The 14,627-nt window shown below is 53.6% G+C and overlaps 6 protein-coding genes across 6 annotated transcripts; 2 read left to right on the forward strand and 4 right to left on the reverse strand.

Annotated features, from left to right (window-relative positions):
• Nucleotides 1-214: 214 nt before the first annotated feature.
• Nucleotides 215-2,566, forward strand: CLAFUR5_04467 (Putative oligopeptide transporter; the record flags this gene model as incomplete). The annotated part of the gene is made up of 1 exon (XM_047903615.1): nt 215-2,566. The coding sequence occupies one exon, from the start codon at nt 215-217 to the stop codon at nt 2,564-2,566; it is 2,352 nt and encodes a 783-aa protein (XP_047760694.1).
• Nucleotides 2,567-2,676: 110 nt separating this feature from the next.
• Nucleotides 2,677-3,977, reverse strand: CLAFUR5_04468 (Putative epoxide hydrolase; the record flags this gene model as incomplete). The annotated part of the gene is made up of 3 exons (XM_047903616.1): nt 2,677-3,110; nt 3,173-3,710; nt 3,768-3,977. The coding sequence occupies 3 exons, from the start codon at nt 3,975-3,977 to the stop codon at nt 2,677-2,679; spliced, it is 1,182 nt and encodes a 393-aa protein (XP_047760699.1).
• A 612-nt stretch (nt 3,978-4,589) lies between these two features.
• CLAFUR5_04469 (uncharacterized protein) lies at nt 4,590-6,232 on the reverse strand (the record flags this gene model as incomplete). The annotated part of the gene is made up of 2 exons (XM_047903617.1): nt 4,590-6,007; nt 6,070-6,232. The coding sequence occupies 2 exons, from the start codon at nt 6,230-6,232 to the stop codon at nt 4,590-4,592; spliced, it is 1,581 nt and encodes a 526-aa protein (XP_047760700.1).
• A 1,000-nt stretch (nt 6,233-7,232) lies between these two features.
• Nucleotides 7,233-8,034, reverse strand: CLAFUR5_04470 (26S proteasome non-ATPase regulatory subunit 9; the record flags this gene model as incomplete). Its single annotated transcript, XM_047903618.1, has 3 exons — nt 7,233-7,358; nt 7,408-7,821; nt 7,870-8,034. 3 exons carry the CDS (start codon nt 8,032-8,034, stop codon nt 7,233-7,235), a joined length of 705 nt encoding a protein of 234 aa, XP_047760821.1.
• Nucleotides 8,035-8,922: 888 nt separating this feature from the next.
• Nucleotides 8,923-11,473, forward strand: CLAFUR5_04471 (Catalase-1; the record flags this gene model as incomplete). Its single annotated transcript, XM_047903619.1, has 4 exons — nt 8,923-9,214; nt 9,272-9,376; nt 9,434-9,686; nt 9,763-11,473. The coding sequence occupies 4 exons, from the start codon at nt 8,923-8,925 to the stop codon at nt 11,471-11,473; spliced, it is 2,361 nt and encodes a 786-aa protein (XP_047761393.1).
• Nucleotides 11,474-11,634: 161 nt separating this feature from the next.
• On the reverse strand, nt 11,635-12,011 carry CLAFUR5_04472 (uncharacterized protein; the record flags this gene model as incomplete). Its single annotated transcript, XM_047903620.1, has 2 exons — nt 11,635-11,728; nt 11,791-12,011. The coding sequence occupies 2 exons, from the start codon at nt 12,009-12,011 to the stop codon at nt 11,635-11,637; spliced, it is 315 nt and encodes a 104-aa protein (XP_047761392.1).
• Between the last annotated feature and the right edge of the window lie 2,616 nt (nt 12,012-14,627).

The following is a 14,627-nucleotide window of genomic DNA, read 5'->3' on the forward strand; positions in this document are numbered from 1 at the left end:
GGCAGGCAGACGAAAGAAATGTCGATAGGGCAACAGCGACCGGGATCAAGCTTTACGGGCCGAATGAATGCCGCGATGCTGATCTGTTCTGTCACTCTGTGGGGAAAGTCGCGATCGCGTCATCAGAGAGTTGGCCATGTGCTCTTTTGTTTCTCACCGCGCTCGTCTGACCCTTCCTCCTGTTCAACACGGGCGGGGAGGACGACGATACACTATGGCGCCGGACAGAGGCTCAACCTCGCTTGAGAGAGCGCGCGAGAACGATGCAACGATGGGCGCGAACCGCGACAACAACCTCGAGCACGAGACCAGTCGAAGCATTCTCGAAGAACCAATCGGCCAGGAGCCAGATGCTGCATTCCTGGCGAAGAGGAGCGAGCAGCCGCAGTTCACATTACGAGCGCTGTTAACGGGCATTATGATTGGCATATTGATTGCATTCTCGAACACGTACTTTGGGCTGCAGACTGGCTGGATATCTGGGATGGCCATGCCTAGTGCATTGATAGGTTTCGCATACTTCAAGGGCCTGCGGGAACTTGCCAACCATCTCGGTGGCCCTATGAAGAGATTTGGATTTGGAGAAGGATTCAGTGAGGTGGAGAATGTGCTCGTGCAGACCGTCGCGGGATCAGTGGGGACAATGCCGTTGGGCTGTGGTTTCGTAGGAGTTGTGCCCGCGCTTGAGTTCTTGCTGAAGCCGTCAGAGACGCCTGAAATCAGCTACAGCGATCCTGCTCAGATATCGACGTTGGCAGAGGAAGAGCTGTCTGGTATACATCTGCCTATTGGGAAGTTGATCCTGTGGGCATTGGGTCTATGTTTCTTCGGTGTCGTGTTCGCTGTGCCATTACGGAAAGAGGTCATCATACGCGAGAAGCTCAAGTTCCCGAGTGGTACAGCCACGGCGCTCATGATTGGCGTCCTTCATGGTGGGCAGAAGACTGGAGCAGAAGGGAACATTGAACAACAAACAGCGCGCCAACGAAAGCGCACGAATAATGGCGCGGATGAAGAGAGCCGCGGACTGCTCAGTGATACGGCTCCAGGCGCAGGACAGAACGACTGGCCTGAAGAAGAGCCACTCGGGAGACGTGACAGCCGCAGCGAAGCAGCGAAGAAAGACTGGAGAAACCAGATCCGACTCTTGACAACTTCCTTCGGTATTTCCGGGGGATACACGCTCCTCTCGTACTTCCTTCCGCAGCTACATTCTGTACCATTCCTAGGACTGCACATGTCAAAGGTTTGGCAGTGGAACCTGAATCCCAGTCCTGCGTATGTCGGGCAAGGCATCATCATGGGTCCAGCCACCACAATCCATATGTTGTTAGGAGCCCTCATCGGCTGGGCGGTTCTTTCACCGATCGCCAAAGACCAAGGCTGGGCTCCTGGGCCGGTGTCTGATTGGAACACAGGCTCGAAAGGCTGGATTGTTTGGGTCAGCCTAGCCATCATGTTGGCAGACGCTGTCGTGAGCCTCGGTTGGCTGATTTTGAGACCGACTATCACCTATGGTCGCATCTATGGTCCAGGGCTCGTCAAGGGGATTAAGCGGAAAGGTCTGACACGATATGTGCAAGATGTGACCAGACCTGTCATACGTGGCTATAGTCCGGTCAACCTGGACGAGCCTGATGGATCAGAATCACCCGACTCGCTTCGAAGAATGGGATCCCAGGCAATCGAAGATGATGCAGAGTATGATGCGCCTCCAGAGCATCAAATCGGCTTCAAGACAACCCTCGTCGGCCTCGTACTGACCTTAGTTTTTTGCATCTTCGCAGTGCAATACTCGTTCGCGGGTATCATCAGCATCGGTCTCACCATCCTTGCCCTCGTCCTGGCATTGCTCCTGAGCATCATGGGCGTACGTGCACTTGGAGAGACAGATCTCAACCCAGTGAGCGGCATCAGCAAGCTCACTCAGCTCATCTTCGCAGCTGTAGTGCCGGCGGGCAGCAAGAATGCCGTAACGATCAACCTCATTGCAGGTGGCATCAGCGAAGCAGGAGCTCTGCAAGCCGGCGATCTGCTGCAAGACCTCAAATGTGGACATCTTCTGGGCGCAAGTCCCAAAGCACAATTCTGGGGACAGCTTATTGGATCTGCCATCGGCGCAGTCGTCAGTGCTTGCGTGTATAGACTATACACGAACGTCTATGAAATCCCTGGAGGTCTCTTCCAAGTCCCGACAGGCTTCGTGTGGGTTTTCACTGCACGCCTGGTCACTGGACAAGGCCTGCCTCCCAAAACGGCAGAGTTTGCGGCTGGTGCTGCGGTCATCTTCGCACTTTTGACTGCACTGCGCATATACGGGAACAGCAAGAAGGCGAAGTGGGTGCCTTACGTGCCTGGCGGAATAGCCGTGGCAGTCGGCATGTACAACACGCCGTCGTTCACTCTCGCACGTACCATTGGCGGACTCATGGCATGGTACTGGACGGGCTGGAAGAAACGCGAGGAAACCCCATTGATTGTACTCGCTTCTGGTTTGATCTTGGGCGAAGGACTGCTCAGCATAGTGAATTTGGGGCTGGCGAGTGCGAAAGTGCCGCATTTATGATGAACAAACTTGAAGGCCGTGAGTTTCCATCAACCACGAAGTACATGACACACTATTCATAACATCAAAAAGACATCCTTCCGAAAGCCCGTCATAATAACCCTCACATCTCACTTCGCTTTAGGCCACACCTCTGCGACAAAGTCTTCCATACCCTTGACAAAGGTCGCGGGCAATTCCCAAGCCGCGAATTGTCCACCTTGTTTATGACCTCTATACCATACCAAGTTGCCCGTCTGTGCGACCCAATCTCTAGGCACCGGGCTCAACTCTTCCGGATGCCAAGAGTATCCTAGCGGCTTCTTGATATACCACTGCGGCTCGTTATGGAAGAAAGTTGGATTGGCGCCAAAGAATTGGCGGTAAGGGTAAATTGCGCGAGGGAAGAACTCAGTGAACCAGTAGAGGGTGGCGGAGTCAAGGATGTCGCCAATGGGTGGGGTCTCGTGAGTCCATTGTTGGTGTTTTTCGCCAACCCAGGTTAGGAGCGCTGTGGGCGAAGAGGAGAGGACGAGGCCGATAGTGGCGGGGCGGTTACCGTGCTCTCGAGGAGGAATGGGTCAGCTATGCTACGAAACACGATGGTCTCTGCCCTTGAAGACTCACCTCTAGCGTACGAATTCCCGAGCGTAGCAAAGTCTATACAGCGCTCGACACCTTTCTTCTCGGCATTAGTCAAGTTGGCAGTGTCGCCTTGCTGGCCAATACACCAATGAATGTGCGCAGCCTTGCAGGAGTCTGACGTTACGGCGATTACTCTGGTGAGGAAGCTGCCGATGTCGCCGCCTTGGGAGATGTAACCATCGCCAAAGCCTAGACCGATCATGAGCTTGTCCAGAACACGCGCAGCACCCTCGATATCGAAGTCCTTGTCAAGACGCGGCCCATTGGTGTATCCGTAGCCTGGCAGAGATGGAACAATGACGTGAAAGGGAAGGTCTTCAGGCTTATATTTCTCCCTCAAGATATCGAGAGTTCCCAGGAATTCCAGGAATGACCCCGGCCATCCGTGAAGTAGAAGCAAAGGAACGGCATCCGGCTTCTGCGAGTACAGAGCGATGAAATGGACGTTGAAAGTAAAGCCATCCTCTTCGATCTGAGTAGTGAAGTTGGGATAGCTGTTGATGCGGGCTTCAGTCTTGCGCTAATCGTACTGCGTCTCCCACTGCTTCTTGGTTTCTAAAAGCCATTTACGGTTCACGCCGAATCCGCGATAATCCTTGGTGTTGGCGACTTGGTTTTCGTAGGTCTCCGGGCCGATCTTGGAGAGCTTGAGGAGTTGTTTGAATTGGTCTAGGTCTTCGTCTGAGACTTTGGAGGGTCGCTTGGCGAGGGTTCTGGTCGAAAGACATCGTTGCTTGGTGAGGTGTAGCGGTGCACTTGAAGGGAACCCTTGCAGATGCGAAGTCATCAATAGTTGTATAGTTATACTTTCTTCTTGATCCGCCATTGCAATGCCCAATGGCGTAGACGAAGAGGGGAGCTGTCAAGAGGTGGTTGAGCTGTAAAATCAAAGCTCCACAGTCGAAGACGCCAATATCATCGTCACGAGGTCTGAGGTTCCTCTGGGCGCCTGTATCCATTGGTGCGCACGGTCTAAGCTGCCTTTTTCGGCGCGCAGCTATAGAGGGTGTGAACTCGTCTCGAGCAACGACAGATCACTGGTCGATGGTGAACGGTCGTCTTGGGTCACTTGCATCAGGATGCGAGAGCGTATGTACCGTACACCGTGCAACCGTATGCTCGTAAGAACTCACCCTAGACCAAGCCTGATCACATCGATCAATCGAGGATTGAATCAATACCTGAACCAACAAACCTTGGTCAAGCTGGAAGACAAGTGCCAAGTATCCCGTTGGAATGCTGGCCTCCTATGACATGGAGGAAGACGAAGTAGCTACATTGTCTCGCTTTGGTTCGCACTCGTCCATGAGATTAGCGAACAATCGTGATCATAATTTTCATTCCTGGTATCTGCAGCGACAGTCATCTCATACCTCATAAGCATCATAACATTCATGCCTCATCGCCAAGGAAACGCACTGCCTCGCAGCATCTTCCTCAGCTGCTGCTCACACCCAAGCAACCCTTCCCGTACTTTCTTCGCGGAAGGTGCTTTCCCCCTCGACTGCAACCACTTCGAGAGCCTCACGCTCTTCCGCCCACCCTCTTCGTTGGCCACTTCTAGACGCTGCATCGGTGCAGGAAAGAGGCCGAGCTCAGCAGTAGGAGAAAGCATGATGGGGATCACTGCAGTCTCTGTTCTCGGCAATGGTCGACGATGTCGCTTTGTCAAAGGTGCGAGTGCTTCCTCCCAAGTGCCTGTTGTGAGTTCGACGTCTTCGAGGTTGAGCTCTTCGATCGTGCGTCGATGGCTGTGGACAAAGCTACTGAGTTCCATGGCCGATGCTGACACATTCTCGATCTCAATGTGCTTGATCTTTGGAAAGTGCAGCGCTCGTGGTTTCTTTGCCTTTTGCGCAGTAGCGGCTTGCGAATGTGCCGGGTGCGTTCCTGTCACCGGCGCAGGCGCTGTGGTGTGCGTTGAGCCGCCTTGCACAGGTAGTGGTCCTTTCCGTAACCAGCGAAAGTTGAGGGTCTCAAGATTAGATTGGAAATTACGAAGATAGGTCTGGAGCAGCTTGAACTGGTCTGGCTCCCAGCTGTTAGGTACTGTCGATAGAACGGTAGAGTGAATCGTGAGGTGTCGAATCCTAGACCACCGACTTGCTGATCGTGGCGAGGCACCGAATCCGAGCAGTGGTGAAAGGTACATTATCCCTCCAGCATGGATGGGAGAAAGCGTCAAGGTGTCCAGAGCATTGAGTGAATTCTTCTCGATTGCGATCCGTAGAGAGATCAGCGCGTAGTCGACCACGCTGCGTCGGTACCGATTCGAGGCATCATAGCCTGGGCAGCTTACAGCCAGGTGTTGAAGATCGACGAAAGCAGAGAAGGCTTTGACGAAGCCCGGAACGTTCGTGGCGGCATGGAAGATAGGCGGGTATTGTCGAGACAGGATCTCCGTGGTCTCTAGATCGCCGTATTTTGGTCGTCTTGCCGTTGAAGGCTCGCATTGCGGCGTGTATGTAAAGCTGAGCTCGGCACCAGTCTGAGGCTCAATCAGTGGCGGGAGGAACGACTGTGCCGTATGTGGGACGTTGAAGTGTAGTTTCTTGACATAGAAGCCTAGGCGGTCCAGCGCCGCAAGCTTTGAAGGTCTTGCGAATATGTTCGTCTTGAAGGTAATGCTCAGATCCTCAAACAGCGCCGGCGCAGCCCGCACGCTGAAGTCATGACATGTCAGTCGCAAATTCGCCAGATCTTGCTTGGGTAGGCGTCGCAGCAGTCGCTCCCGGCATTTGTCTTCGAGCCAGAATTTGAGGAAGGTGCTGCTGTCGCAGAGTACGAAGCTACACACTGAGGCATAGCTCTCTGTAGCTAAAAGGCGTATCTGTGTTAGCAATGCTTATGGCGTATCGCACGAGAAGGGTCACGCGTACATCGCTCACTGCTGGTATCGATCTCTCCAAAGAGAAGCCTGCTTCCTCCACTGCGTGATGTACCCGCTGACGTTGCCGATGCTGCCGAAGATGATGCGGCCGTCGAGAACGAGGATGACGGCTTGCTAGCCAGGACTGTGGATCCGCCCTGCTTGGAATGCATCGTGAGATCGTGAAATCATTGAGCTCGTCCAATGCCAACCAGAAAGATGCGACTATGATCGCGATCGCAAAGTCAAGACTGTATGAACATGGGGGAGAGGAAGATGTGGCGGACTGAGGCCATTCACGACTGCGAGGTCTTACTAACCTACCTGCCACTCACCGGCACCGCGCTGAGCAGGCCAGACTGGCCATCGTGTAGCAGGCCTGCATGAGTAGTGAGTCACACTATCTTGACCAGTGGTGGAAAGTGTGAGAAAGCAGTCGAGAGTTTTGCAGGACTAGTAAGATGTTGAAGATGAAGACACGACCACATCGCGAAAGTAGAGCGTTGTAGACGTGATGTATGGCGGACGGTCGGGAGGAGGCTGGAGAGGGGTCGCCGGCCGTGACATGACCAGTTTCAGGTCGAGCTTGAGCCAATGGGAAGATTTACCTTGGTGCTTCAGGCGCTAAACTCGCATGAAAGCTGCAGGACTTGCTTCCAGAAGAGAGCTGGACCCGGTAAGCAGAACGTGAAAATGCCGCAAACAGAGAAGCGTCGCGTGGAAAGTACCAAACTGGCGCGTGGTTGTTGCGATGTTCGGGAGAAGATGACTTCGAGAAGGCGTTCTGAATGTGGTTTGAACGTGCGACATTGCGCTCGGTCCGTGCTGAAAGATGAGTCGACTTCATGTGCCTGTACGACTCCCAGCCATGGACGCGACATTGCATCTTGGATATTTTACTCCGCGGAGCAGACGCGACAAAAGTGTTGAAACGGAACAACCGCGATTTAGCACGTGATCCCTAAGCCAATGTCCATTGTCCAATGTTGCAACACCAGGTCAAAACAGCAGGCCTAGACCATAGCGCAGTGACGATCGCATGCTTCATACCCCAGTCGCCATCCGTTCAAACACGGCTTTGGTCTGATCGCAAACGAGCATACGACAGCTTCGGAGGAAGTGTTACATTGCGCGTGTTGAGGATCTCGTATCTGGAGCGTGACAGGCGTGTCATCACAGAGGAACGAGATGGCAACCCAGCAGCCCGCGACCACCCCAGTTACGCTGTGGCGTTAAGCGTAGTTCGTGTGGTCCCGAGCCTTGAGCGTTGTCTCTAAGTACTTTCACCAGGATGACTCGCTAGTTGCCTCGTTAGCATTGATCTGCTTGGATATACTTGCCGACTCACGTCTTCGTTCTGCTGCACGACGAGAGCGACCTTCGCCAGTCTCTCGTGGTTCGTAAAGTTGACCCAACCAAACTTGATCACTTTGTAGCCTGTGCGCAAACCTGCCTGTTCCGCGGGACTGTTGGGTACCACCGAGTTGACTTTGGCGAAGGGAGGCTCGACCACAGGCGCTGCAGAGGAGGCGGATGCCGTGCCTGATCTCAGAGGTATACCATTTGCGGATGCTGCCGCCTCTTCTACTTTGCCTGCTGCAAATTGCTCCTGCACGGCTACTTCAAGCTTGGACATGACTGCCTTGTGATCATTCTTGAGTCTGATGATCCGAGCTCTTGTTGTCCGTATTTGCGCCACGTCGATGTCGGCTCGAGGGAATCCGTCGAAGGTCAAGAGTGAAGTGTTCATGTTTACGCCATGCTATGCTCGTTAGCAATGTCTCCAGACATGCTCGTAGGGCATCCAGACCGAATCAAGGACTGAGCTGAGTGCAGACAGCTCCGCCTCGAGGTTCTCCTTCTGCGAGACCAACTCGCGGAATGTCTTCTTCGCGTCGGAGCCGTTGGTGGTGCCTTGTGATGTCGGGCCAGACTGCACAGTGGGCGCGTGCAGGTCGTCCATTCTGAGTCCCATGGATGCTGTGCTGATGGCGATGCTGGTGGATGTGAGGTCAATGGTAGGAGTGAGAGATCAGAGATGCAGATGAGGATGAGCTTGCAACGGAGGCAGCAAGCAACGTAATGCTTCCGCGACCTAGAACTACAGATACAGGTGATGCTGCGGGGTCTTGCCAGTCTGGGTTCTGAAGGTGGAAGACTACAAGCATTCACCTTTGCCGTGATCTTCGAGCTCGCCAGACAGTGCGACGACGAGTGCAAGGTGATGAGCAGCCTACCATAGCAGCGCGAAGTTCATCGGGACGTGTCAAAGAAGACTGCGTCACTGCGATGGAAAGAAGCGGCGCATGATTGGACGGACGGGACCTGTCTCCCGGAGGTGTCACGCGACTCACGCCGAGAAGGAAGCACTTTTAGCGCGTTGCCATCACCAGACCCTCGGACGCGCCTGCCTTCACTTCACCTCGCCATCGTCCTTCCTCTCTTGTGCATCGCGTACGTCGTGCTCCATAACGAGCTGAAGCACGTGGAGAAGTCAGAATCTCGCATCTTGCTCAGTAGATGTGCCCACTTTACCGTAGACGAATCTTCTCTTTGTGCCACGCGAGAGAGTCGACGTCACAGCCATGTAATTTTGCTCATCGCCGACGTTCTGATAGGTTCTTTCCCCTGCAATCACCATCTGCGACTCCGACATTCGATGCAATTGCAGCCTTCAATGTTCTCCGCTGCGAGCGAGGACCGTGAGTCATCATGATTGCTCGGCAGGCAATCGGCAGGCGCAAGATGGCTTCTTTATTGGCGGAAACCCTGCGGCATTGCAGGTGTCGTTCGCTTGCACAACGGGGCCTCGGGGCGTTTGAAGAGGAATGCACGAGCTGGGCGTGTATGTCATAGTGCTGCGATGGTCGTGGGTACATATGTACATGTATTTCAGCGTCTGGTCCTAACTACTTGGACTTGCCCTTCCATCTTTGACCACTTCCACCAAAGCACACCCTCTTCCCTGAGCCTTGACGCAGCAAGCATGGCCACCGAGAAGATCTCCTCCGGGCTTGGAAAGCTCCAAGACCAGCTCAATGGCGCCGCAGAAGGCCAGAAGGTGGCGCATGTGAAGAACGACCCGCTCTACAAGGACTACCACGAACCGAGCAACAGAATCACCACCGACTATGGCGTCAAGCAGCACAACACAGGTATGTAGCTCACACCGCGCCACCGTCTCGCTCAAACAACCAGCCAACAAGTCATAGACGACTGGCTCAAGATTGCCTCCGAGGACAAGACAGGTCCAATGCTGCTTGAAGACCATGCAGCACGAGAGAAGATCAACCGTTTCGACCACGAGCGAATCCCAGGTGAGTACTCGCAGTCTTGGCTGTAGCCGTTGTTCAGTGCTAATGCCTTCCCTGCAGAACGTGTTGTCCACGCCCGTGGCTCAGCGGCTTTCGGTACTTTCAAGCTGCACAAGAGCTTGGAGCAATACACCACCGCCGGCGTCCTGACCGATACATCCCGCACCACACCTACCTTCCTTCGATTCTCCACCGTGTTGGGAAGCCGCGGCAGTGCTGACACTGTCCGCGATGTAAGAGGATTCGCCATCAAACACTACACCCCAGAGGGCAACTGGGATGTCGTTGGTAACAATATACCGGTCTTCTTCATGTACGCAACCCCCCCCCCCCAGCTACAACTTTCACACTTGACATGTGAAGATGCTGATACTAGTCGTTGCTTTTAGCCAGGATGCCATCAAGTTCCCTGATGTCATCCATGCTGGCAAGCCAGAGCCAGACAACGAAGTTCCGCAAGCGCAGACTGCGCACAACAACTTCTGGGACTTCCAATTCATGCACACTGAGGCGACACATATGTTCATGTGGACTCAATCCGACCGAGCAATTCCAAGATCATACCGTATGATGCAAGGATTTGGTGTCAACACCTTCACCTTGACCAACGCAAAGGGCGAGCGATTCTTCGTCAAGTTCCACTGGACTCCACACCTTGGTGTACACAGCTTTGTCTGGGACGAGGCATTGAAGCTCGCTGGCCAGGATCCGGACTTTCACCGCAAGGACCTTTGGGAAGCGATCGAGGCCAAAGCCTACCCCAAGTGGGACTTTGGAGTTCAAGTCATTTCAGAGGGTGAAGAGGACAACTTTGAGTTCGACATTCTCGACGCCACCAAGGTTTGGCCCGAGGAACTTGTGCCAATCCAGTATGTCGGCGAGCTTGAACTCAACCGCAATCCCGATGAGTTCTTCCCACAGACCGAGCAGGTGGCTTTCTGCACGGGCCACGTTGTACCAGGCATAGGTTTCTCTGACGACCCTCTGCTCCAGGGACGAAACTTTAGCTACCAGGACACCCAGATCTCCAGACTTGGTGTCAACTTCCAGGAGCTGCCCATCAACCGACCTGTCTGCCCCGTGATGAACAACAACCGAGACGGCGCGCTCCGACACACCGTTACTAAGGGCAAGGTAAATTACTGGCCCAACCGTTTCGAAGCTACACCTCCAGCCGCAGCAGAAGAGAAGCCATACCTCGACTACCCACAGAAGGTGGCTGGCATGAAGACCCGTCTGCGCTCGAAGAAGTTCAGCGAGCACTTCAACCAGGCCCAGCTCTTCTACAACTCAATGTCGGAACCCGAGAAGGAGCACATCAAGTTCGCGCTTGCCTTCGAGCTCGATCACTGTGAGGATCCCGTCGTCTACGACCGCGTGTCGCAGCGTCTTGCAGACATCGACCTCAGCCTCGCACAAAGCGTAGCCGACCTCGTCGGTGGCCAGATCCCACAGCAGCAAGGTCGTCCCAACCACGGCAAGAAGTCCAAGGGTCTATCTCAGACCGAGTTCCCCGGCAAGACCCCAACCATCGAAACCCGCCGCATTGCCATCATCATCGCCGACGGCTACGATTTAGTGGCATACAACGGCATCGTCGCTGCAGCAAAGGCATGCCAAGCTCTGCCATTCACCATTGCTCCCAGAAGATCCCCAATCTACGCTGCGGGCGAAAGCAAGGAGAACAGCAAGGGCGTCAAGCCAGACCATCACCTCGAAGGCATGCGCAGCACCATGTTCGACTCCGTCTTCGTCCCAGGTGGTGCAGACTCGGTCGCTACGCTCCGCAAGAATGGCCGCGCACTGCACTGGGTCCGCGAAGCGTTCGCTCACCTCAAGGCCATTGGTGCCGTTGGTGAGGCCGTCGACTTCGTCCGCAATGCCTGTCAATTACCTGGCATGACATTCTCCGCCAGTGAGGAGGTCACCGACTCGTACGGTGTTGTGACCGCCGCGAAAGTCAAGCCGGAGAGCCTGAGTGAGGCTGTGAAGATCGGAAAGGATGCAGCGGACTTTGTCTCGAAGTACTTCTACGAGATTTCCCAGCATAAGAACTTTGAGAGGGAGCTGAAGGGATTCCCGCTGATGGTTGCGTATTAGGCTGGGGAAGAAATGCGGTAGACAGTAGCATGAAAGTTTATATAGTAATGATACCATGAGAGTTTGCAAGAGGATTTGGATCAATTGTTGAGTTTTCAATGTTTTGGTACAAGGCACTGTCTCTCATATCGCCCGTCTCCATGTCGTGGATGCCCAAGCCGTTACTCGTTACTCAAGCCTTTGCCTTTGCCTGAGCTACCATTCTCGCACCTGATCCATCCAATGCCCCACATGCCCTTGCTTATGAACTCCGCGCTGCAGCAATGTCAACAAACCATCTTTCGTTGCATTCGCACTGAACCTTGGTCGATGTCTACGACGACGAGTTTGACAGGAATTGAGCCATCCTCCAAGAGTCGCTGGAGGCGCTGTCTGATCGCTGTGATTTAACGACAGGCTCGACCAACACTGGCTTGGTTGCTGGCGAGGTCGATGCGGCAGGCGACTCTACCGCTGCTTCGGTCTTTGGTGCTGTCCAGGTGGAGTAGTTCTGAGGCGCGAGGCTAAGGAAGGTCGATGATCTTCGTTCAGATGCCATTGTGTCTGCGTTCGTGGCGATGTAGTCGTTGTCGGTCGTTGCTGTTCGATGGTCGATTGGCTTCTTGTAATTTTGATGTTCTTCCAGACGACGTCTTGACAGGAATACTTCTTTCGGGACTGTTGTTGGGAAAGTTGGCAGAAGGAATAACATCACAAACAAGAGACACCTAGCCGTGTCGGTCCCCATGCACCCGCGAAGCGGGTGTTGGACAACCCAGTGATATTGGACACCTCAACGATATCAATGAGGTGTATTCAACTATCTATTGGCTATATCGTCCATACAGGCAAGCCATATTGGCATAATCTTCCGTCTCTCCACTGGATAAGCAGGTCTGTTGTATGTCCCCTTGATATAGCTCATAGTCTTGCTTATCCGGTGTCTCAATTCACCTGTTCTTGCACGTGCTAGCTGGGCTGCAAGCTGCTTTACTGTGTTCTCTTCACGTTCTTGTATAGCAGCTCTTGCGTTGATAGCCTTCATGACACCTCCACGCTGAAGGTGTTGTCTCTTCTGAGTGTTGGGAGCATTGCGAGCGTTCTGGCGGACCGTGGTGTTGTTCAATTCAGCTACTGCTTCGGCGCCCTCAACGATAGCAATCTGGGCTCCACGGAAGAGTGGCTCCAGTCGCTGCTTAATCGACTCATCTATCAATAGATCAGCTATAAGCGCAGCAGTGTATCGACCGAAGGTCCTCACTGTTGTTGGAAGCTGCTTATCGTTGACAATCGGCTCCGGTGTCGAGACTCGTTTATTCGATCGAAGAGCAGCTAGGTCTTGCCTTGCACGAGCCAATATTGGCTCCGGATTGAAGGGGTAGATACCACACTTCTCGAAGCCGCTTATGATGGTTGTTGGCTTCATTGCTTGCCTTCTGAAGGCCTCGAAGTCATGCAAGAACTCGAGCTTGTTGTAGTCGCTGCAACCATAGCGAGAAGCTGAATCCACAGCCTCTGCGTGCCAGTGCTTGTAAGGCTGGAATACGACCACATCTAAGGGCTGTAGAAAGTGTGTTGTATGGGCTGGCAGTGCAAAGGGGATTATCAGATGCTCGTCACAATATTCAATGAATTCAATCGTGAAGTGAGAGCCGTACCCATCCATCAACAGCAGCCTGTATGCACCTCGCTGTGTCTTCGCAGAGTGCTCGTTGAAATGTCGCAGCCATTCCAGTGTAAGCAGGTCATTCGTGTATCCAGAATTACTAACACCCACAACCGTGTCGTCTTCAAGGTGTTGGTACCACGTATTCAGGTGCATCTTCCCTATCAAGATGAGGAAGGCTGGAATCACATACCTAGCTGCTGAGACAGCAACAACATCCGTACAGCTCTCACGGTTGTTGGCAGTAGGAAGGAAGTTCTTCCTCTTCGGATATTGCGTAAGAACGTACTGGTTCTTCGCAACACTAATGCGGAAGCCAGTCTCGTCCATATTCCACATGTCCTCAGGCAATATGCCATGCTCTTGACAGGTCTCCCACAGCTTGCTGTACCACCGTTCAAGGTCACCAATATCCCATGCCGCTGCTCTTGCTGCTTCCAATGGTTGTTGCTTCACCTTCTTCCATTCTGGATGTCGATTGAGCCATCGTTGTGGCCACTTCGAGCTCACAATTGGAGGTGATCTAGGTCCAGTATGGTATCGCTTGAGGATCGAATTTGCGCTGATCTGGACCATCCGGAGTCGCGCGGATACGCCTATCTTGTCACACCTCCTCAAGTAGGTTGCAAGAACAGCTTCTTGATCGTCTGTCAACACCGTGTGCGTACGCGGCCGTGCGCTGCGTGAGTTGTGACCGAGAAGTCGTCTTCTGAAGCGTTGGTAATCGACACCCCAGTTGGCGGCTACCTGCTTGACAGGACCTGGATTTGACGCGTCGCAGTACCACTGCACGGCCTCACTGATGAGCTCCTCTTCTTCACGATAGATGGAAGCAACCATATTGATGAGATAACGCGTGTTGAATGGAAGATACGCGTGTTGGAAAGCGTGGTTTTATTGAGGTGTCCAATATCACTGGGTTGTCCAACACCCGCTTCGCGGGTGCATGGGGACCGACACGGCTACCTATTTATGCCATTGAGATTGCACCTTCGTGAGCTCTGGCACACGATCGGAACGACTTACCGTAAGACGGATGCTAATCAGTTGGAGCATTGTCTGCTGACCTATGAAGTGGGATGACGACCTCCTTAGCAAGCCATCCGTCTGTCCAGCTGTACATGTTCACGATAACTGCACGGAGTCTGGCCTGCTTATCCCGGGAATAGCAGGTGTATCGTGGGCGGGCTAGTCTCGTGAATGGCCACGGCTTCCCTCGGTACATCTCCACACGCCAATCTTTGCGGAGAACCTGTGAGAACATCTGGGGAAAGTGCTTGAACTGTTCGAAAGCCTTGGATGACGAGCGTATAAGACCATGTCTGACGATTTGCAGTGCTTATACGGGCGAGTCGTGAGAGTACTTAGTGGTAAGTATTCGTGAGGTATGCCAGTATTGCGTAGTCCTGCAGATCGTGGGTAGAATTGGTCGATCCACGAGCTGGTGGGCGTCTGCCGCTCAAAGTGCAAGTCCATCAGGTGCCATGAGAGCTTTGAGCTTTGCGAGCT

Source organism: Fulvia fulva, chromosome 4 (genome assembly GCF_020509005.1).
Source record: "Fulvia fulva chromosome 4, complete sequence".
Taxonomy (NCBI): Eukaryota; Fungi; Ascomycota; class Dothideomycetes; order Mycosphaerellales; family Mycosphaerellaceae; genus Fulvia; species Fulvia fulva.